Here is a 22526-nt window from a genome sequence, read left to right as displayed (position 1 = left end):
AATAATGGACTGTGGGGAATATATTAAATAAATAAAATTAAATAATACAAATAATTAATCAAATAATAATGATAATAAAATTAAATGAAAATCACTCCACTTAAATGATTGAACACTCACCTGTACCATGTTGACAAATAATAAAAAAAAACAATTTGTGTCAGAGCATGCCCACATTTTCATAATTCACAATTCCACGAACATCACACATCGTATTGAGAATTAAAACGAGAAACCGAAGCCACTCATTAAAAGATAAATAGTTTATGTGAATCTTTCACATAGTTTTCACTTTTCAACATGATATACAATGTCAATTTTTTTAAACCTTTGACACAACGGTTCTTTTTTTTTTTTCTTTTTTCAGCATGCACTTCAGAATGCCAACGAAGGCTCCACGAATACAGACTCGAAACTAGAATTTGTCCTCACGATAAAACATATAAAACGTGAACTCGGATCAAAAAGCTCGACACGTTTGAAGACACAGTGGAGAATGAAGCACAGCGTTGGACTACCATGACTTTCACAGGATAGGTCCATGAACAAACAGTAAGACACAAAAATACAGATTCTGGATTCAGAAAAATAAACCGTTTTTTTTTTTTTCTTCAAGTTACAACATCCTAAAAATACGCAAAGAACGATATTCCTTTGTCAAATTCAAGAGTAAAGCAGCACAAGGAGGATTGTGGGCCACCTGACAGTCCTCTTCATCATTCGTCTCGATTTTCTACTATAATCACAGTGTGGATTGGCGTTTTCGAGTTCTCAGATTATTGCAAATCTAACAAGGAGCATTAGGGCCACTCTTGGACTCCGCCAGGGATGTCAAACTCATTTTTGTTCTGTAGTTTTCTTCCATTTATTCAAACAAAGGGGGAAAGGTAATAAAAAGTACTTCTAATATCTTAAAGAAGATCATTTGCAATTTTTGGTATTTTAGCAGGAAACTTGTACATAATTTACTTTTGCGGGGCACAGAAAATTATACGGTGGGCCCGATCTGAGCCCCCGGGCCTCGGGTTTGACACCCGCGATCTAGTCCGGCACATTTATAAGGAAATTACAGGCGATTCCAAACAAGTCCAATGGAGTAATTTCTTAGGATTAAATTTTTTTATGAATTAAAAAAAATATAGAAAATAATTGCAATATAAATTTTATTCTCATAATTCCTTTTCAGTGTGGCCCTAATACACCTTTTTATTACAAAACTCTGATTGTTTAGGTTCAAGGAGTTGCTACTGTGCAACCATTCTAGAAGTCCCACTTATTTATTTATTTTTTTTTAAGATTGGTAAATTTCTGCTACACATTTACTCCAGATCTAGAACCCCCCCACCCCCTCCTCATTGGATACATTTGGAAGAATCAACTGATTTTAGCCACCACTGAGTCATGAGGAGTCATCTGGTCAAAATCATTTGGTTCATTTGCAGCACTAACGCAGGGTCATTGCATGTTCAATGCACAGCTGGAGACTTCTACAATGGCGCTTGCATCACGATGGGGGCGGGGGGGTGGTGGGGGTCTTACAACTCATCCATTTCTGTGCTAATCCCAAAAGTGACGACATCAAAAGTCCACCGAAATGACCTTTCAAAAATGTTCTCAATAGGATACGCACGTACATAAACACACAGCAGAGCGTTTTAACCGACTTGAAATTGACCAAAAAGCAGAGATGACTTAGCACAGTTGTCTCTCGATACTGAATATACTGGATGTTGGTAATATGAAAACACTCCATTTTAGAACACAAAGTGCCTCAACTAATACACTTATTGCAAGGGAAGAGGGAGGGGAAGGGGGGGGGGTACCATAGCGAGATTTGAGTGTCTTGACGGTGCAACTTAGCAACCAAATGCCATGGGTGACTTATTTACACAAGTCTATGGGAGCAGGTGTCCTGTTGGCTTTGGCTCAGGATTAAATGCTTTGTCATAGTCCTCCTGAATTCTCGACGGAAGCTCCTCCTCCGTGTGCCGAGCGGGAAGCCGTCTCCTAGTGGTTTTTACGTCGACTTCCTCCTTTATTGTCCTGTAGGAGTGGCTGGAATGCCTCCAAATGGGGTCGTCCCACTGAAATAGGTCCTCAGATTGTTATACAGTCTCACCCCGGGGAGGGGGGGTCATAAAACCAAAATTTTCAACCTGTCTGCATCAGAAATCTTGTCATGCAGGTTGTATTTTTTTTTTTTAAATGCATGCACAAGAATGAAACATGGTGTATTACTATTGTTGTGTTTTAGATGGAAGTGATCAATAATTTACTCAAAAGAAGGATTTTTGTATTTAAAAGAGTGCTCATTTTTGTTGATTTTATGTTGGCCAATCTATGTGCAAAAAAGCATCATCTGCAAGCCAGTTGCTAGGCAACCCTTTGCTACTGGATGGAGGAATGGGTGAGGTCCAAGTTTGTAAGCCTACACCTGTTGGAGCACACTGAGGATTGATTATAAAGTTGAAATTCAAATAAAAGTTATTGAACAACCTCCATCTTTAAGTGCATACAACCAAAAAAACATCGGGGTAGAACTGTTGAGGGGGTTTTTGCATCGAACCCGCAGACCCATGCAGAGGGTTACCTTTCTGCCAAGGCGCTGCTTTTCCCAAAGCCATTAAGATAGAACGCCACTCTCTGCTTGTGTGAAACCAGTAAACACCATCTCTTTGCAGTTATCTACGAGTGAACAACCAGAAACATATGTCCATATATGTGCAGTCATGTGGAAAAGGAAGGACAAACTGTCTTTCTTGATTTTTCAGGACTGGAAATTCTAAAAAGTTATGAAAATTGTCTCGGTAATATTTTACCAATTGTATTTAATGCCAATATGAGCAGAATCATAAAATTTCTGATGTCAAGTTGTTCTGGAATTTATTGAGGCTGACTCAACAGCGCCTCTGCAGCTTGAAGCTAAGTACTACACTCCGGTCCCGATACTTAAAACCAAATTAAAAGCCGGTGTCCGGTACTTCCTTTTCCACATGGCGGCATATATATGATATTTTCACAGTGTGCTTGATGAGGTCTCCTCTGGTAACATGGCTTGCAGACGACCATGATTTACAGAGTGGAGTCCATGCAAAAACATGAGCAAGTGAAGAAGTCGACAAATGTGTGTGACAAACGCTAAGAGAAAAAAAACTGAATTAAATGAAAATAAAATGAAGCAACAGCTGTCTTTTTTTTTTTTTTCTCAATGGAAGCACATCTTTTCCCTCTGGGTATGGAAATAGAGCGACATCTAATATCCCTGATTATAAACATGTCTTTTATTAAATGTTATGGCTGCTACTACGAAAGCCATCAGTCAGTTTTTATTGCAATATGACAATATGAAACTAAAAAAAAAGGGAAACTTCAAGTGACACAGGAGGATGATAGCCAAGCACACTCAGGCTGATCAGTTTTTGCTACAGGTCTAGCCGCGATATCTAATATAGTTCACTTTGTGATTGGATATGGAGCGGGTAATGCAAAAAAAAGTGCTGTGACGCCGGACGTCTCACAGGATGGAGGGAATAGGGGATCGGGAACGCCGAAGCGGGCAGGGTGATCCGTAGGGTGAGGTGACGGGAGACAACCTCAGGGCGCTACCAGCCATGCCCGCTATGTTGTTTAAGCTTCGAGATTTCTCGTAGCCTTCGGATGGGGCGTGACAAAGAAGTGAGGGTGGTGGTGGTGGTGGTGGTGCGGGACATGAACACACACAGGCAGGCAGGCAGGCATCCAAGTCCAGGCCGAGTGAACCATGGCAAGACAGGAGACAGGAGTGAAACAGAGCAGCTATAACATTGTGTATGGTGAGAGCATGCACAGATTATTTCCCCGAACAATCACAATAAACCACAATAAAGTTAATCAATACTTTCTTGGGGTCACAGATTTTTTTTTTTTTATGGTCTTGAATGACTGACCGTGGCAGCTAACTCATGTTAGCAAACATAATCTTACCAAACTAATGAGTGTCAGCTAGCTAGTGTTAGCAAACATAATCTTACTAACGTTACCAAACTCACATTAGCCTAAAAAAACAGTATAAGCTAGCAAAGGTTAGCAAAAATAATCTTATTAATGTTACCAAAGCCTAAAAAAACGTGTCAGCTAGCTGATGTTAGCAAACATAATGTTACCAAACTCACATTAGCAAAATAATAATTCAAATAAAATACTGAATTAATTTTCTTGCTTTTTGATTTTCAATCGCCCACTGAAAATAAATACTGTAGTACCCAAACAAGCTAACAGTTTCGTTTTTATCTCCCTTGCTAAACTACGATAAAATTATTGCTCGACTACACTGATTTCAGTATGAAACTAACCCCTCTCTGAGCAAACGGTCTTTTAACTACTGGCCCATGGACCCAAGTCATCAATTTTCATCAGTGAATTTGTAACAAGTTTAATAACTACCCTTACAGCAACGTCTCCTCATATCACCCTAATGGTGGGCTTTAAATATTCATATAGGTAATTCCAACAGATGGCTTTTAAAGCTATCTTGGATTGCATTGGCATAGCAAACCTCTCGATACTTGCCGAGTAGTAATTATTGAAATTCCTTGCAACTAATTACTCTTTACTTGGTAAAAAAATGAAGGATACCAGACACGATTGTAGTCAGGTCAAAATAAAAATGCAGTATATATAATGCATACCTGTTTTTCTTAGGCTCCCATCTGCAGGACAGTTGTAATCGCTAGCAGCAAGTAGAAAACATGTCCCCCCACTTCGGCGGTCCTGTTCCCGAGTACTCGACCTTCGCATGGGGACCCTCTCCTCTGGAGACATGGTCAGGTCGCTGCCACCGCTACAGTCCGCCGATAAAACTGCGAGCGGTAATGACCATGTCATACACACTCCAACGTTAACGCTAGAATTGTTGTACCGGTTTATGACTCCGTTCATTTCGACGAGAGAAGTTGGGTTTACCTGAGCGGTTGCGTTCAAGTACCCGGCCGCCTTTGACGTGGCACAGGTCGCCTTGAGTGCTGTTGCAGGTGGTGGTGAGATCAGTTTTGCAGTAAGTCGGGGATCCTCCCTGTACTGCCTGAGGAATATGTTTCTTCCGCTTCTTTGGGAGCTTCTGCTTGGCCATGGCCAGGGAGTAGTACATCCCAAAGTTATTGACGATAACAGGCACGGGCATGGCTATCGTAAGCACTCCCGCCAAAGCGCACAATGCGCCCACGACCATGCCGGACCAGGTCTTTGGATACATGTCGCCATATCCCAGAGTGGTCATGGTCACCACGGCCCACCAGAAGCCGATGGGAATGTTCTTGAACTTGGTGTGGAGGCTCGCCGTCGGATCATTGGGCTTCGCGCCAATGCGTTCGGCGTAATAAATCATCGTGGCAAATATTAACACTCCCAATGCCAGGAAGATGATAAGCAGCAGGAATTCATTGGTGCTAGCTCGTAGCGTATGACCCAGAACTCGAAGTCCTACAAAGTGACGGGTGAGCTTGAAGATACGCAGGATACGAACAAAACGCACCACCCTGAGGAATCCCAACACATCCTTGGCAGCTTTTGAGGAAAGGCCGCTCAGGCCTACTTCCAAGTAAAAAGGCAATATAGCCACAAAGTCGATGATATTGAGCAGACTCTTAACAAATTCCAACTTGACCGGGCAGAAGGTCACCCGTACCAGAAATTCGATGGTGAACCAGATGACGCAAACTCCTTCCACATATATGAGCGCGGGGTCAGTCTCTATCTCGTACTGAGGTCCCAGATCGGGCAGGCTGCTGTTCCGCATCGCCTCCGTCTTGTTGATGACGGTATGGAACGCCTCATGGGTCTCCAAGCAAAAGGTAGTGATGGAAACCAGGATGAAGAACAAAGATGCAAAGGCAATAAACTGGAGAGAAGAGAAACACACAAGGCTCAGTTTATTTGACCCGATAGAGTGGCTAAGCCTCCTTAGAAAAATCAAGATAAATCATTAACTCTTGAGCTAGAGAGTAAACCCAGACAAGTTTAATTAACTTGCTTCAATTTAAATTGCCTCCAGAGAGGGATACAATCTATTAGCAAGTGAAACAAACAGGCACTTTTCTCCACGCTACGTGTTGACATGAGCTACGGGAATACGTATGATTTTGTTTTGAAGCACCATCGTTGGCAATTTCCAACACCATCAAGTGAGATTATAAATAGCAACGACGCTGGGAGTCATTATGCGCTTGGGAAGTAACAAGAAAGCTCTCAGGGTAAACACAATTTAACTTTTAGCTAACGAAATACTCTTATAGACAAAGAGAGACTAGTCGGCGGAAAAAACATTTCCAGCCCATGTGAGCGAAAATACAAGTTTGCGTGGCTTTTAGAGAGAATTATTATATTCATACAACCAACCACAAAAAGCCTATGACTAATTCATAGACTGCAGACAATACAGCTTGGCTTTTTATACAGATGAAACATTGTTATACTTTTTCAAGTAAAGTGCATGTAAACATTTTATCGGGGTTAAAATCAGGGTATGGATTTTTCCTCATTTTTGGAAATGTCCAATTCTCCTGTTGGCAGCAAGGAGCACCTGTTCGGTTGCTACTTTTAGCACACGATCGTGAGTCATCGTTGTTATTATCCAGGAGGGTCTTCAAATGGGTGATTCTCAGGAAGTATGGTCCGGGAGTAAGACACGAGAGCCCAAAAATTAACTCGTTCAAACTCATCTAAGAATATATTCAAGAAATAGTGTATGGAACTAACGTGAAAAATATATTTATAAAATATTTATATTGTAAAAAATATGTAATATTTATTAAATAAATATATAAATAAATAAATCTAGAAACATATTTATACGTATCAAATTTATATTTATAAATGTATAAATATATTTAATATCTATTTATACAAAATAAAACTCTTCACCATGATTGTCACGTAGCTTATTTGGGTATAAAAATATTTTGGCGCTCTAGGATCAGAATAGAAATTCCTTTTTTTATACAAATGCCAAGAATATGATTGATGGTGTAAATATCATAATGAAAATGTTTTATCAGAAGTTATCTTACTGCCGTAAACAAAGTCAATGTCATATTCAAATGCACTGCTAAGTTTTTCTTAGCCACTAAATCAACGTCAAAGACACAACAAAGCACTTAATTATATTACGTATTGTCTACCCCAAAAGTGACAGTCAAATCAACATCGCTTTCATTTATTTGACCCTTTTAGATGCAGTTGACGGGGGAGGGGGGGAGTGACTGATATGTCCTTTTGTTTATTCATGGTGCTCTTAACCGTCACACTCGCCGGGAGTCACATTGAGGACGGACTGCTAAACGTGTGTACTCTGCAGATTAAAGTTGAAGAAAGATAAAAATAACGCAACATAAATAGAGATATTGAGGTCACTCTTGACTTGATAGAGAGGAGACTTCTTTTGATAAATGAATTCAGTCAATCAGCTGTACACGAGTAGAAGGATTCGCTTCCTAATCAAGGAATTATATTTTAATTTAAATTAAAAAAAATATTTTGGCTAACACCCACCACCCTCATATTTGTTTCTGACTTTAAAAGGCCTGACCTGGTGAGTGACGTGGGAGCCAGCAAATGAGTGTCAAACAAGCTGCCTCTGAATTTTTTTTTAAAAAAATCTCATATTTTCTGTAATTAATGAATGGAAAAATGAATGTGTTAAATTACATCTATTAATCTATTAAATCCGCTTTGGCATGCTGTGTAATCGCGGCAGGTCTGGAGGAGGGAACGACTCACGCTGAGAAAAAGGCATGATGTCTATTTTTTTTTTCTTAATCTGGTTCTAAAATTAAACACCAGTTAAACCAATATTATGTTGTGCATTTCACTGAATGGCTCATTAAAGCTCATTGTTGCATAATTTAACTACCACGTAATTGACTTCCATCTTTTCTCATTCTATAGAGACCAGCCTGGATAATATAAGGTTGTATTGAAACAAAAGCAAGCTGAAAATAAAGCCCGGGAGAAAAAGGTCCCAGAATATCCAACAGAGGAAATTTTCCTTTCATCAAACACCATGCGGCACACGTCTTCCCTTGATCAGCTGCCGCCATGGTAACACCACCTTCATCTTTTTTTTTTTTTTTGTACAGCTCAAGATGGTGAATTGGACGATGCAGTATGGGAACAGTTTTGTGCTATTTCTTATATTCTGTTTATATCAATGGGTGCTGCTGTTTTTGTTAGCAAAAGAGTTCCTCCTATACTTTAAGACTTAGAAGAGTCAATTTTGAGGAGCAGCTTTGCCCACCCCACCCCAACTTCCTTCTGCACCAATGCCAAGTCTGGCTTCCGTTACCATGACGACCGAGGGCAAGGGCTACAACCAGAACAAAAAAGCCTCGACTGTATTTCCATCTCCGAGCTGCCATATTCTCGCCCTCGATTGTAACGTGAATCCATCGCAGTGTAATGTTTGCCCATTAACGAGAATGACAATGAAGTGACATCAATAGGCGAGCGGCAGCAAAAAAAAAAAAACAGAAGCAAAGAAAACATTTCGAAGCCACTGCACAGGACAAAAGGATTTGCTGATCCCCTTGTTGTCTCCCATCATTGTCTCCTGCTGTCGCTCCCACAAACACACAAACACACACAAACACACACACCTCATTATACAGCCGTGCCGTGACATGACAGCCAGCTCGCTAGGGGAACGCTGCTAAACCCATATTGCTTTTGGCAGCCAATTGTTTTCCACAGCTTAAAAAAAATAGCCTATCAAAAATGTCTCTGCTCATTTGACTAATTCATTTTCGTTTTAATCTGATGTTTTAAGTGGGGGTAAAAGCTTTTGTCGACTTGTCACTGTCACACAGGGTCAATGGAAAGGCCAATTTTGAAGACTGGAGGTAATAATACAGTGGTGCTTTGAGTTATGAGTTTAAATTGCTACGTGACCACACTCGGAACTCAAAACATATTGTCAGTTTACATATTGCTAAGCCATTTGTGTTAAAATGTGCGTCGCTTACACCACAGTATCAATGCTAATTCATTAGCTCATCTATGAGCTACGTCGGTGTGTTAGCATTAAGCTAGCAAATCTTTGCAATACAAAACTTGTGTGCTTTGTTGACATAAATAATGCAGAATTCCCACTGTTGAATTAAACAAGAATATAAGGAATAGATATGACAAAGCGTCAACGAAAGTACAGTATTCATCCATTGAGACTAAATAAATGCTACGTTACAGCCTCCAAGTCAGATAAAAATAATGTCTTGACAGTCCCGGGGAGACTGCGATACTAAATATAACTCGGTCTCACTCGCGCTCTTTTATGTGTTCACGTCTCTTGTTAATATTTCAGCAGCTTGCCTATAGCTGACACGTGCCGTTGATTCATGACAGCGTGGGTTGATGTTTATACGAGAGTTCCGCGACATGCGCAACAAATGTGTCGATGCCATGAAGGCGGCTGGTTAAGGGTTAGCGCTGCGGTGGCTAACGCTAACCCCAAAATTTTCAGTGAAGCTAACACAGTAAAATGCTCTGTGTCAGATGTTTTAAGAATAATTTAGATTAGCTTTTAGATGGCTAATTAAGATATTGTACGATGCCAGTGGAAGGAATGAAAGAATTTTTAACTGCCTTGATCTTGACATTAAAACATCTTTCCTTTCTTCTAAATGCTACATTTGGGATTTGAAAGTAATACTTCCCCATCCAGTCCAAGTCTTCACTAAAAAGTTGTGATGGAGTTTCCTACTGACGGGCCCAATTTTCAATAAAAGACACAACCGTTTAATTTGATGTGTTTAAATCCCAGCGCCCAAATCCCGGGAGACTAAAGTTGACATTAATCACATTTCAAGGCGAGGACACATCTGAAAGTCTGACGGGATAATCTGAAACAGGGGAGGGATCAGAAAGACGTGGCCTGGATGGTAGACGTGCGGCCTCATTAGACCTCGTCTTGATATTTTAATAGCCGGCAGCATGTCTGAGTCGGTATGTCGTGAAGCGGTTGCCGCTTTTGACAACAGGATCAGAAGAAATGAGTAAAATTTACTATGACGGATAAGAAAAAGTCCATGTAGATTAATTTGTCACTTATTAAAAAGCTGCCATCTAACTGAATCTAAATCAAGTCATATAACAACTGTTGAGTCCGTTTAGTTAGCTTAATGCTAGCAAACAACGCAAAACACCATATACGGCATCTGTTATAATCCTTGACGTGACAGATACTTGATGATGGAACAATAAAACTAACATGTATTCTTTTCCATCCCTAATCTATTTTTTAAGTTACAACTGCGGTTTGACGTTTTAAAGCTAATTTTAGTTTCTACTCAGAATTTTTTTCTCTTCGGCGTAGCAAACGACGTGTGCTATTTACCTTTGTGTGTCGAAATGAGATGTCTGTGGACGTCTTTCTCTGTCATGATTAAAAGCCTAGTTGGCAGGCATTTGCTCAGCCCTCCCATGATTTCCTGAATACATGAATATATTATTGTCATTAAAAAGGAAAACGTGCAATTACACGCAGAGTGGAAATGAAAGTACTAAGTGAAACAAGGCGAGCACAAGCGTGATACATCACCCTTATTGTGTGACCACGCTCAAGGACGCACACACACACTTTCCCCAAGTCTCTTGAGTGCCTTGCCCATCCATCATATGTGAAATTCGGAATTAGATGCCACAAGATGGCGGCAAAGAGCGACAGGTCTAAATGAAACTCCTCAACTGATTTTAACATAGTTCTTAGTTTTTGGGTGACTAAGGAGCATAGAAAGAAAAATATAAACCTGCAAAACTCAATGCTATGTGGAAATATTGCATAAAAAAATAAATAAATAGCAGATCTTTTACTTTGGTCTGCTCCATTCACTGACATAGTGCATGGCAGCAGCTCAGCGTTATTCAACATCTTTGCCGAGAGATGAGGTAGGGACATCTTCTGTTGCTATGACGATGAGGAATGGGGAAAGCGGCGGTTGCGGAGCGTTGTGACAAAAGACAGAAGATGATCCGACAAAGCCCGTACCGATCGAGCTCAAGCTGAGCTGAATTTTGATGTGTCTTGACAAAGCAACATGTGAGCAAAAACTTGCCACCATGATGTCAAAATTGAGAAAATTCATTCAGATGTTTTGTATGTGTTCATATACCAATCAAAACAAAACAAAAAAATGGCTAAAAAATTTTTGTTGACGGCAATTGACGTAGCTGGCACTCCTCGTTAAAATTCCCATTATAGTATTTCACGTCAACGGCACTCAAAGAGTTAAAAAACAACTTTCGATTTTGTGTTTTAAAGGTTTCCAACCCAAAAAAAATCGGGAACTTTTTTCAACCTTACTCATTACTGCCACCTGCAGAGTTGGAGTGAAACAAAAGCCGCGACTGCTTTTCACATTTGTAAATTTACAGCCGGTGCGGAACAACTGGCTAACATAAATTATTCACATTCTGGGGTGTTTTAAGGCCACAAAACATTGGGGGATCAAAATTTACATTTAATAAAAAAAAATATTTTATTTTGGTACCCAATTAAACTGATATTTTGTCTATTGTCCTGATCAATTAACCAGAACTGTTGACAGACAACAGTAGTTTTAGCATGATGGTTCTACTTTTGGATCAAAACCCCTGAGAAAAGTCACATTTATTCAAATATGCAATGACAAAGTGCCAAAACGCTCTCTGGAATCAAACTTACCATTAGTGCAATAATTGCATTTCTGTCTGAAAGCTGATTAGATAAAAAGCCTCGGAAACAAGGAGACAGCAGTAGAGAGGCAACCGAGCGCAAGGAAGGGAGCTGGCCATGCTCAAAAAAAAAAAGAAAAAAAAAAGAGAGGCATGAAAAATGGAAGACAAAAGCAGATTACAGACATGGTGAAAGAAAAGAGCGAGACAATCGAGTGACGATAATGAATGTTGCCGCTCATTGTGGCTCGCTCGGATTCTGACCGTCCATTGTCCGACTATTGCTCTTTAAATAATACAGATAAAATGGAAAAGCTCTCATCGCCCGCGTCCATTAATCCAAATTGCACTCTGTTCTGGAAGAAAAATGTCTTTAATGATTCATGAAGCGGCTCCCATTACTATCAAACAGACTGGCAGAGTAGCAGCGCTATGCAACCAGTGAAAAGTTACGCATTTTTAATGTTTAAGTATTTAAAAAGACGAGTCATACGAGGGCAGTTATTCCATTTTTTTTCTTTACCTGTAATCAAACACAACGTAAAAAAAAAATATATATATATATTTAGAAATTTTGCTTCAACTCAATCGACATTGTGCTTGTGTATGCCTTGGCCACAAGGGGGCAGTATAATGGCGCCCATCTCATTATTGTTTTATCTTACAGTTCATATCTTGAAACACTTTTAATGTACACAGTGGGCCTAACATTTTGAATTCAAAAAATTCCTTCCATCATCCACATACCAGTTTTTAGCACACATGCTAACATTTGAACCTCACGAGTATACTGGAGCAGCCCACCAGCGGATATTTATCAACACCGGGCATTATGGCTGAACTTATCTGGCGTTTCGCATCGAGTTAAGGCCAATTACCCTGGAGGAAGCGAGCGGAGCCCTGGCAAAATAGAACCGACTTAGAAGAGGAGCACACAAACAGAACGCAGCCCCGTAGCAATGATTATTACACAAAACACTTTCCTACATGAACTCGAGACGTATAATAAAACTAAAAATAACTCTGCGAACCCTGTGGCGAAATAAACAAGGTATTATTTTACTCTGAGTTAATACAGATTTTTTTTTTTAAACAGTTATTCTGCACTGGAAGTCTCAACAATTTTTAGTCTATGGGGGAAAAAAAATATTCGCTGGTAAGATTCCCAAGATGGAGAGGTGAAGAAATGAAGACAGCTATGATGAAAACATTGCATTGTTTCCCCTGAAGGTGACAAAGATATAAGCAAGGCGACAATAGATAGAGTGACGAGATTGAGGTTCGCATGAAATGAATTGCCAAAGGCGAGAACTGTAACACGTTTGAGGATATGAGAAGACATTTGTGGACAAGCACAAATGAGTTCAATGGGGGGGGGGGGGGGGACGGTTCTCAGAGCGTTTTTTTTTTTAGATTTTGGCTCACCATTGTGTCTGGGTGTCACCTTCTGCCATGAAAGCATGCCAAGGAAAACAAACACTAATCCCTCCCTAGACTCTCCACTGGGTTTGTGATTTCCAAATTCTCTCAACTCAAGGTCACTGCCATCCATGGTCAGACAGACAGAGAAAGTGGGAGGCGGCTTGTAAACTCAAGGATATAAATTGTTTGCAATCATCATTTGCCATATTGTGGTTATAAATTGTAAGAATTGCACATTGCGGATTTTAAAAGCAACAAAATGGGTGTAAACTGGATTAAACTGAAAAGTTTTTGAATAAAAAGGAGGACGTACGTTGCCAGAGGCTTCCCATACTCCGGGGGGGACAAAAAACACTTTATATGCACTATACTAGAATAGATTATTTATTATTTTATTTTAATGTTCGGATGACGTGATATCTCAAGGCTGTTTGTGCCTTGAGGTTCAGTTAGTTCCTCCTGTTGACAAATGATCAGTCTGACCTCCCGCTGCAGCCATTTTACACTTTAACTCGATTCATAAACGTTCTAAAAATAAACCTTTTTGTATCAAACGCAGCACCTCTCTGGAGGAAGGCGGGGATAAAAAAAAAAAGAAAAGCCATGTGAGCAAAGTAGTGCAATTAACACGAGTAGGTTGGTTTCTGGATTAACATACAAAATTATATACAAATACGTCTCTCGATGTAATTTGCCAATATGTTGCAAGTACGTATTTCCTTCAAAGGAAACCAAAAATTAGGGAAAGCTCGACCTTCCTATAATTGTGATTGTTTGATTCCCCCCCGCCCCCTTTAAAGAATAACCCTGAAAGAGCCGTCTAAGAATATCCTTCTGATGGGAACAAAAAAACCTGAATGTAGGCCAAGTCAGTGAGGCACAGTCGAGGGGAAGCCAAGAGACTTGGCCAGATTTGAGTTTATTATCCCTAGTGAGTCTGTTTTTTTTTTGACCCAGCCCATTTCTGATTGATCGTCTCGTCTGGCTCAACAGGTGCCGCCTCAATGGCTCCCACGGAACCCGTACTTAGAATAGTACCAGTTTTAAAAAATAAAGATCTGGTGGTTATGTCCTTTTTTGGTGGTCTCCGAGATCATGGAAAAATTTTGGTTCCCAGGATAACACAGAAACTTAAGAAACCAAGGATACCGAGGTAAATAACGTTTGGGATTAATGTCTACGTATTAAGAGATGAAAGCTGCCCCGCCTAAATGTCTGAATCCAAACACTCTCTCCACCAAAACGTAATCCATTAGCATCCTCACTGAGTAATTATTAACACAGAGACGGGAGATATCCCAAGCGACTCGGGCTCAGACAAATGTATCTGCCTTGGCCCAGCTGCATACATTATTGGAACATTACGAAGCACTGGGTGTCCCATCCGCATAAAAATTGATGTGTAATCATCTTTGCTCTGTGACTTTGTCCGTCTTTGCGACAGCTCCAAACTTCTCCCGATGGATCGTCCCTAGACGTAAATCAATAATAGATCGGTGATCGGATTGAATGACGTTTTTTTTGGTTTACCCTAAATCCTGAAGAAGACATGATCTGCAACTGAGACTAAGACTCAACTAAATTTGGAAATTGTAATTGGTCCGTCTGGATGACTCAGAAAATAATTACCTCTATTCTATCTAACTCGTAAAAGTCGACCTTTTCTCAGGGTCTAATCACTCTTGCCTTGTTCGGGCGTCTTCCATTCCTAACATGACAGTTTTACAAGTCCTTCTTGTCATTGCCGCCAGTATTCTCCGTCATTAAACATGAATGGTTACAGACTAGTTGGAAAGAATTATCACGATTAAGCCACTTGAGGAAACCTTAAGCCAATGAGATTTAATTTGTCCATAGAACTCCCACTACTAGTGTAGAAAAAAAAACAAAAATAGAGCAAAGTTTTTTTTTTATCAGATTGATGATGACCAGAAGCGCAGCTGCAGAAGTCGGTCTTCTTTCCGTATTGAGTAATGTGACTCATCCTACCCTTTCCCGTTGCGCTACTTTACACTAAAGATGAAAAATAGACCTCTCGAAAATATCCAGTCATTTCATCAAACATCTCCCCTCGAAAAAAAACAACAACAGTTATTGTTTGGGTGAATTGAGGTCCCTCGCACACAGACAAACCAATCATTTTGACTGAGTAAAGCCAAAAATAGGAGGACAGTTCCGACTTGGAAGAACGGACAATTAAAATGTCCCAGATTAAGACGACTTGATTTAATATCCGAATAAAATTTGGTCACGGAAATAATCTTGTGACTTAAGGTATTGTAAAAATCACTACTGCGACCACACGTCATTTCCACATTAAGTAGAAAGGTTTTCGATGCTTCAGCGCTGGTCTCTTACAGTCACTTGCGTAACCTAATTCATCACAACCGATAAAGAACTTCATGAATCAGAGAGGTTGAAGGAACATTAGCGGTAGCGAATTAGCCCCCGCGGCTAGTATACAGTGGCTCGTAATAACATTTCCACTGGCCCTGAGCAGGACAGAGACACCTTTTTGTGGTAGCTAAGCATGTACGGTATATTTTTGTCAACGTCATCCCGCGATCAATACGTACACAGGAAGTGCATTAGCATTGCGGTGTGACGGCGGGAGTGGGAGAGCAAAAGCTTGCCCAGATGGCGTCAAGGCAGGGCAGCGCCACTATCGCTAACCTCCCGCCGTCCGGCCGACGAAGATCAAAACGGGCTGAAACGATTGTCGTGATAACTATAGCGACGGAAAAGGTTATCTTAATTTCCAAATGCATAGAGTTAGGTATGTTTTTTTTTTTTAAATCCTTATATGTTGTTCATTTACCATACACGAAAAGCTCTTCCTTGCCACAAATTAGGTTGCTCACCACTGACCACTTACGATGATCCCGATTCGCCATTTCCGTCTTTGGAAGACGGTTCTAATGGAACAAGAGTTGCGGTTTGAAGCGGATCAAAAACATAATTGCCAGCGTACGATGAGAGGATTATATTTGAGTGTTGGTGTTTCGAGTGTGATCAGAGATGGTACGGTATTTAAATGTGATATCGTTAAATTGACTCAACTACCAAGTAACACGTTCTGCATAAATAGTGGAGTGACGCAGAATGGCGGTATGATGGGCTAGCATAAACGTAGGAACTTGTTCGGAAAAAAAAATAGGATTCAACTCCGAAAGATCAAGAAATGTAGTACAAAATACAGAAAACAAATGCTGTTGTTTTTTTCTAAACCGAGAGAAAGCTAGCTTTAGCACAATTAAGCTATCCTAGCAGTGTTAGATAAAATGGCTACATTAGCTATTGCTAACAGCGGTAAAAACAAATAACATGCATTCACAGCATACTAGCAAGACCTGAACATATCCGAAAACCTATTTGTATCAAAGGTGACGATGACAAATCACAGGAAGCGAAGGAAACCCCAAAACTGCCGAGTCATTGCGTGTCCTACGATATCACTTTCACCCAGATACTGAACCGGGACCGATTTGGAAGCAAGTAATTTGACTTTGGAAGGATTACACATTTATGCTCACTGTAGCTAAAAATCCATCCTTGATCCTGGAGTTTCAGCCACAGGCCTTCTAGGATGTCACTGTGACTAGAGCTCAATGACATGAAGCTATTTCGATGCCAGACGATTAAAATGGACTCGTAAGAGTGAAATTTCATTCGACATTCTGCTCTCGGTAGTAATACTTTGACACTCCTTGTTAGAGAGCGAGCGGAGTCAGGCATGAACATCATCCTCTGCCTGGGAGTCTGATGAGCAGGTCTCGAGGGTCATTAGGGTCACCGCAAGTCTGAATTCAGTAGAGAATTACTAATAGGGTTGCTTCTGCCTGGTTGGCTATCACTGAATCGTAAAAAAAATAAAAACTTTAGATGGACTAAAGTCTGCTGCGAGAATTTCCATTATTATTATCAAATTGTGTGGAGCGAGAAGCAGTACTTGACTTTCAAATGTAAATATTTTTCTCTACTACATAAAGAAAAAACAGTTTCAGGCAATTTTCCATTTCTACGATATGTTTGCGGTATGCGAGTCTCAAGAAACGCATATGAGCCTGACAGTGAGAATTTCCATTATCCCTTGAAAGGAGCGAGCCTCCGGGTTGTGTAAAATGGTGCGGAAAAAATGAAAACTTTCAGTCCATCTGAATGTCCTTGAGAAACATTCCGTCTTTCGGAAAAAAATCCAATACGTATGAATTATTCACCTCAACATATGGCTGATAGCTCATATGAATTTCAACACAGAGGTGTCGCTTCACCGCCTCTGCTGGTGGTCCGAGCGTTTATAAATGCATGATAGAACTAAAAGCACATCGACTGTATATCTGAAAATGCCAACGGAAATTTCCATGGACAAATTATAATTATAGTAAAAATTATTTTTTGTCATTCATAATGCAATACAGTGATCCCTCGCTACTTCGCGTTTCGTTTATCGCGGCTTCACTACATCGCGGATTTTTTTTCCAAATTAAAAAACAATTTAAAAGTCAAAATAAAACTTCTAAATTGAGGAAACATGTGTCTAACGTTTAGGACAATGTAGTATTGCTCCAAATATTCGTTTACATTCCTTTAGAAGTCCGTTTTCGCGTGTTAGCACGATCGCGAATTAGCATCTTTCCGCTAACTCGTTAGCCTGTCTAGTACTTCTTGTTGGTGACCGTACTCTGCGGATTTCACTTATCGCGGGTGGTTTTTGGAACCAATAAAAAGATGTGTTGAGTGCCCCCTATATGTCAAAACTGGAATTAAATCTTGACTGATTCCAAAAATATTTCTCGTGATTTTAAAATGACCACAATGGAGTCAGCGCCAAACGTTGCTACTTTGAGACAAACGATCCACGTGAATGAATAAATAAATCTTGCTTGCTGCCAAATCTGGCGCATGACTTGTGATGCCAAATAATTTAAAAGTTCCTTTGCAAGTGAGTGAGCAAGTTTTGCATTTGAGGAGCATGAGGAGAGACGACAGACGAAAGCCTCGAAGGGACGCCGTATATAGCCGGCAACTGCAAAGGAACGATTCCATTCATGTGTAGTGAACGGGTCGCTTTGATTAACTATCCAACAAGCCTCTCTCTAATATTTTCTGGATGTAAACAGATGCCTGATACAGTCAGTGAAATATCCGAATTTGTTTTCCTGGAATTCTGCGTCCATTTTTTTGTTCATATAAATAGAATCACAGATATCAAAATGCGAGGAAGCAAACATTACAGTATCATCAACAATGACTCATAGCACAACGCTAGCGTCAGTGTGCCGAGTCCTTATCCAGCCGTGCCCGCTGCTCAGCTGTTACAGTTAACAGCATGGGCGTGCCACCATGATTGGCGGAGCGGATTAACGTGACTGACAGCGGCTGGCGACGTTCCCAGCGGTGTGCAATAACCGCCTACGCTAGGACAGCTAGCTTGGCCTAGCTGGCCGTCAGGGCCCGCTGCTGTAGAGAGGTCTCGGCGTCTGTTCCCGCCTCGGAGGATGTGTGACGGGATTGGACATGGTTTTCAAAATGGCCGAAAGCTTCCAAACAGTGTAGCTACTTAAGCTAAGCTTAAGATCAGGGGATGCTTTGAGAAAAATTGTCAACTTGTTTTGTATATGTGAAGCCTTTTGAGACAGCTTGTGATTTAGGGCTATATAAATTGACTTGACTTGACTTGACTTAAATGGTGCTGGCAATTTGTTAGCATTGCTAACTTATATAGCGCAAGTGAGTATGCTTGTTTTGCATCTATCACATGTTTTAAAAAATGTGCTACTTAATACTATTGATGAGCCTCTGGTGAGGATCGTTATTTGTTTTGAATAATTAAACAACTGAATACAATCGTCTATGTACATTAGTTTCAGGATTATGAACATGCTAGCTGCATGGTGTTGATGCTTTATGAGCCTCTTTGTTTTGCTAGTTTCTAAATAGCTCAGGTTCACTGGACAGAAAAAAAAATGGACTCGTATCCTCATTCTTGTATTTAAAATTTCGAACGAGTTCAAGACATGCTTCATCTTGATCGTTTTCACACATCAACACTTCCAGTTTCAGCTGTGAGTAAGAGTGTATCACTCAGATGGAATCGGTGAAATGCTCATCTGTCAGTCTAGTTCAGAACTCCGATTAAAAGATATTCATGTCAGAAAAAGCTGACTCACACGGATATGTCAACCGGTCCTAATTTTATGGCGCCAGAAGAATGATTCCCAGCTGTGTATTGACCCTGCTATCGCTTTTTGTGCTTGGTCAGGATGTGCGCTACTTTAACTGATGCGTCCGTTGATGCGTTTGGCCTTTCTTGTCGGGTTAATAAACAGAGACTGTTGTTTTCGACTTCTTCGCGGAAGGACCTTACTTCAATTTACTTGAGTTTTGTTTAGTTTAGCTAAGGTTTGCGTCACGCGCCAACGCGCATCATTTCCAAAGCGTCAACTAACAAGTTGGCACGTCAGGGGTAACCGAGCAATAAGGGCGTTCATGGTCGAGCAGGTTTCTGAAATCAATCCGTTTCACAGAGCAGACGGCTCTGAATGAAAACAGGCCGCCGTGATGACGTTGCCATGACAACTCGGAGGCTGAGCGTGCAGCCCGGCTTTGGTTTCTTCAGGCGTGCGGCAGGCGGCACCCAGACGGGTTGGATTTTCTTTAACCTCTTAAGTGGAAGAAAGCAAGCGTCGGTCTCGGATGAGATCATAAACGGACGGGGATGGGAAGCGGACATAGGGGGGGGTGCGTGGGTGAGGGTGAGGCATATGAGGCTAAAGACACAGAGGGGGGGGGGGGGACTACGGGACAGGCAGTAAAATCCCCACCTCCGAGCAGATATGGAAAATGATATCGGTGGCGTTTATTTGTCTTAGTTTGTTACCGTCACAAGTTTGTTCCCGTCACAGCTAAAGAAATATGAGAGGGACAAACACATTAACACACCTTACTGATGTGTGTGTGTGTATATATATATAATTTGTACAATATTACAAATTTATTCTTGTAATCATCCTCCTAAAATAACTTTATTTTCATATTATTACAACTCTATTTTCAACTTTACTGATTTCAGAAGTCTGTAGTCAGTTTGAAGGCGATTGCATGAAGATCGGAGAGGCTGTGTGTGAGAGGGAAGCGCGAGCAGGACGGCTACAACAATAGAAACAGCGTGGGGAGCCCACGGAAACACGATTGCTGGCACCGGCGCTTGCGAGCAAGTTCATTAAAGGGACAGTCGTGTACTTTTGGGTTTCGGCCTCGCCTTGAGACACAAACGCATCTGTCATCGCAACTTATGTGTCTGTATAAAATCAGAATTAGAAAGGTTAGTTAATTACTTAACCAAAAGTAAATGTACGCAGCTCCGATTACAGCCAACTGGAGAGGTATCTTAGCAACACTCAATATCTAGAGGAGGCTGGTCACCTTTTGTCCGGGTTGTAATTTTTGTGTAAATATTAGCGGCATATGGCTAACACAATTGCTTTACCAACAATCAGGCACATCGTCAAAATCGTAAAATGATCTCAATGGCGGTCTCGGGTAGAAAAGTAGAATTTGTTTGCTTGTGATCAGTAGTGCATTTATGTGAGGTCTGATTAATAGTGTGCTTGTAGAATAAGAATTTAATTTAATCATTCGTCAATTTTTATTGATCTCAGAGAGCCGTCACGTTGATAAATATCACCCTCCGCTGTCGACTGAAATGAACGTCACAACTTCACACTCAGACGTTTTAATGACACATGACCAAAGCTGCAAAACAGGTTAGGGGAGGCTATGAGAGCTTGAAGTTCTACAGATCTAATCGGTTGGATTGGAATCGATAGATCATTTGCATTTTATGCAAAATTGGCGATTGATCAGATTCACAAAATAGATTAGAGCAAACACAATCTTGTTCACTGCAGGTAGGTTCTCTGCTGCCAACGTTAATCACGGTTTTTTTTCCCTGATTTTTCCATTTTTTAAATTCAAAAATAAAATTATATATTTAATTTTTTACTCACACACATTTTCCGCATATTGAATGTTTATCAGCATTTTGGGGAAATCTTTAGGATTTAATTGCCATTATTTTTTAACATCGCATTTTCATTTATACATGAATTTTAATGAGCCAAACATTAACTAGCATAAGCATGGGTTGATGTTTGAACAAAATTTCTAATTTAAAATTCATTTTGTTGCACTAAGCATAATATTACAGTGGCTTACACTAATGTAATATAAACTTTTTAGGACTTTAACCATCACGTGATTTGTGAACACTTAGTCCTACTATTCTACTAGACTTTGATGGTGGTTATTATAAACACAAATATTTTTTGGGAGGTGTCAAAAAGTTTAAGAAGCACTGTTCTCTGCGCGTCCATACCCTGGCAGCCCTGGAGGAGTAAGGGTCCTCGAAGAGGTTCCAAACCACCGGCTGCCACTTTCTCCACAGGCTTCCGCCACTCCCGTCGGCCGCCACGTCCTCGATGCCGAGCCTCTTGCCCACGTCGTCGTCGTCCTGCTCCCCGGTGTCCACGTTGAGCTCAAACACGTCCAGCGCCTCCTCGGCGTCGCGGTGCTGCCGGTACGTCATCCAGCAGCACGGCTCCACGTCCGTCTCGTCGATGCCCCAAAAGGAGAGCTCCTCCTCGAACAGCGGTCCGCAAACATCCGCCGGGCAGTGGAGCTTCCCGGTGCGGTAGTAGTTGAGCACGTAGGCGAAGACACCCGGGTGGCGGTCGAAGAAGTACTCGTTGGTCCGCGCGTTGTACTCGATGAAGCCGGGGACTTGTTGCAGCTGATCCAACACCGAGCCGATGTCCGAGTCGGAGGCGAGCAGGGCCAGGCGCGTCCCCGGTAGGGTTTTCAGGGTGCTTTTGTACGTTTCGTGCCTGGTGCCCCCGACGTTGAGGATTATCCTCTCGTTGTCGTCAAACTTGCCCATCGCTCGGGATCAGACATGACTCGATGGAGAAGCGGGTGGAAGTTGAGCGAGTCGGTGCGCACGCACCCGAGGGTCCACGGTCCTGATGCTGGGCGGTCAAAAAGGTCCGTTTGGGTTGCCGGGCTCATCCGCTTGACGCCCTTGAGAGTGTTGAGTTAGGAAAAATGCAAAGGTGCCCATTGTTGTGGCACGGACTGAGTCAGGACGACGGTAGCGTTTACGCGCGTCTCCTCCTCCTCCTCTTCATTCTCATCCGCCCCTGCCCTCCTCCAAGACGCAAAGACGCGCGTCACGCTCGCTCCCCCCTTCTAAAAAATTTGAACGCACATCTAAATATGTAATCCTGGCATTTTTAGTTCTCTATCCGTTCTTAAAGATGAGTCATCCGTTAGCGCTTCTCCTGTTGAATTTTTTGGATGCACAGTGAAGGAGAAGGAAAAAAAAAATTGATTTTTTTCCGGGGGGGTCATTCTGCAATTGGAGGACG

The 22526-nt window shown here is 41.2% G+C and overlaps 1 protein-coding gene across 4 annotated transcripts; it reads right to left on the bottom strand.

Annotated features, from left to right (window-relative positions):
• Positions 1-244: 244 nt before the first annotated feature.
• kcnc2 (potassium voltage-gated channel, Shaw-related subfamily, member 2) lies at positions 245-22330 on the bottom strand. 4 transcript variants are annotated; one of them, XM_088366845.1, is made up of 5 exons: positions 21479-22330; positions 4942-5875; positions 4668-4838; positions 2591-2685; positions 245-2084 (listed from the first exon to the last, which is right to left on the bottom strand). In XM_088366845.1, the coding sequence occupies exons 1-4, from the start codon at positions 22037-22039 to the stop codon at positions 2624-2626; spliced, it is 1728 nt and encodes a 575-aa protein (XP_088222971.1). In that variant the 5' UTR covers positions 22040-22330; the 3' UTR covers positions 245-2084; positions 2591-2623. The 4 variants fall into 4 exon arrangements, 3 of the variants coding, with proteins under 3 accessions (XP_088222971.1, XP_088222970.1, XP_088222969.1); XR_015855361.1 differs by having other exon boundaries at positions 2022-2084; positions 2591-3651; positions 21479-22329; XM_088366844.1 differs by lacking the exon at positions 2591-2685.
• Positions 22331-22526: the final 196 nt, after the last annotated feature.

Source organism: Syngnathus floridae, chromosome 22 (genome assembly GCF_059516105.1).
Source record: "Syngnathus floridae isolate MCC-2025c chromosome 22, RoL_Sflo_1.0, whole genome shotgun sequence".
In the NCBI taxonomy this organism is placed as follows: domain Eukaryota; kingdom Metazoa; phylum Chordata; class Actinopteri; order Syngnathiformes; family Syngnathidae; genus Syngnathus; species Syngnathus floridae.
Note: the sequence above shows the minus strand (reverse complement) of the source record. Positions and strands in the feature narration are given on the sequence as shown.

Coding starts and splice junctions, on each gene's coding strand:
- kcnc2 (XM_088366843.1), bottom strand. CDS start 22,039: ATGGGCAAGTTTGACGACAACGAGAGGATAATCCTCAACGTCGGGGGC. Junction 5,876..21,478: donor ACTCCTCCAGGGCTGCCAGG/GTATGGACGCGC, acceptor TCTTCTCTCCAG/TTTATTGCCTTTGCATCTTT. Junction 3,652..4,667: donor TGGGAGCCTAAGAAAAACAG/GTATGCATTATA, acceptor CCCCATCCGAAG/GCTACGAGAAATCTCGAAGC.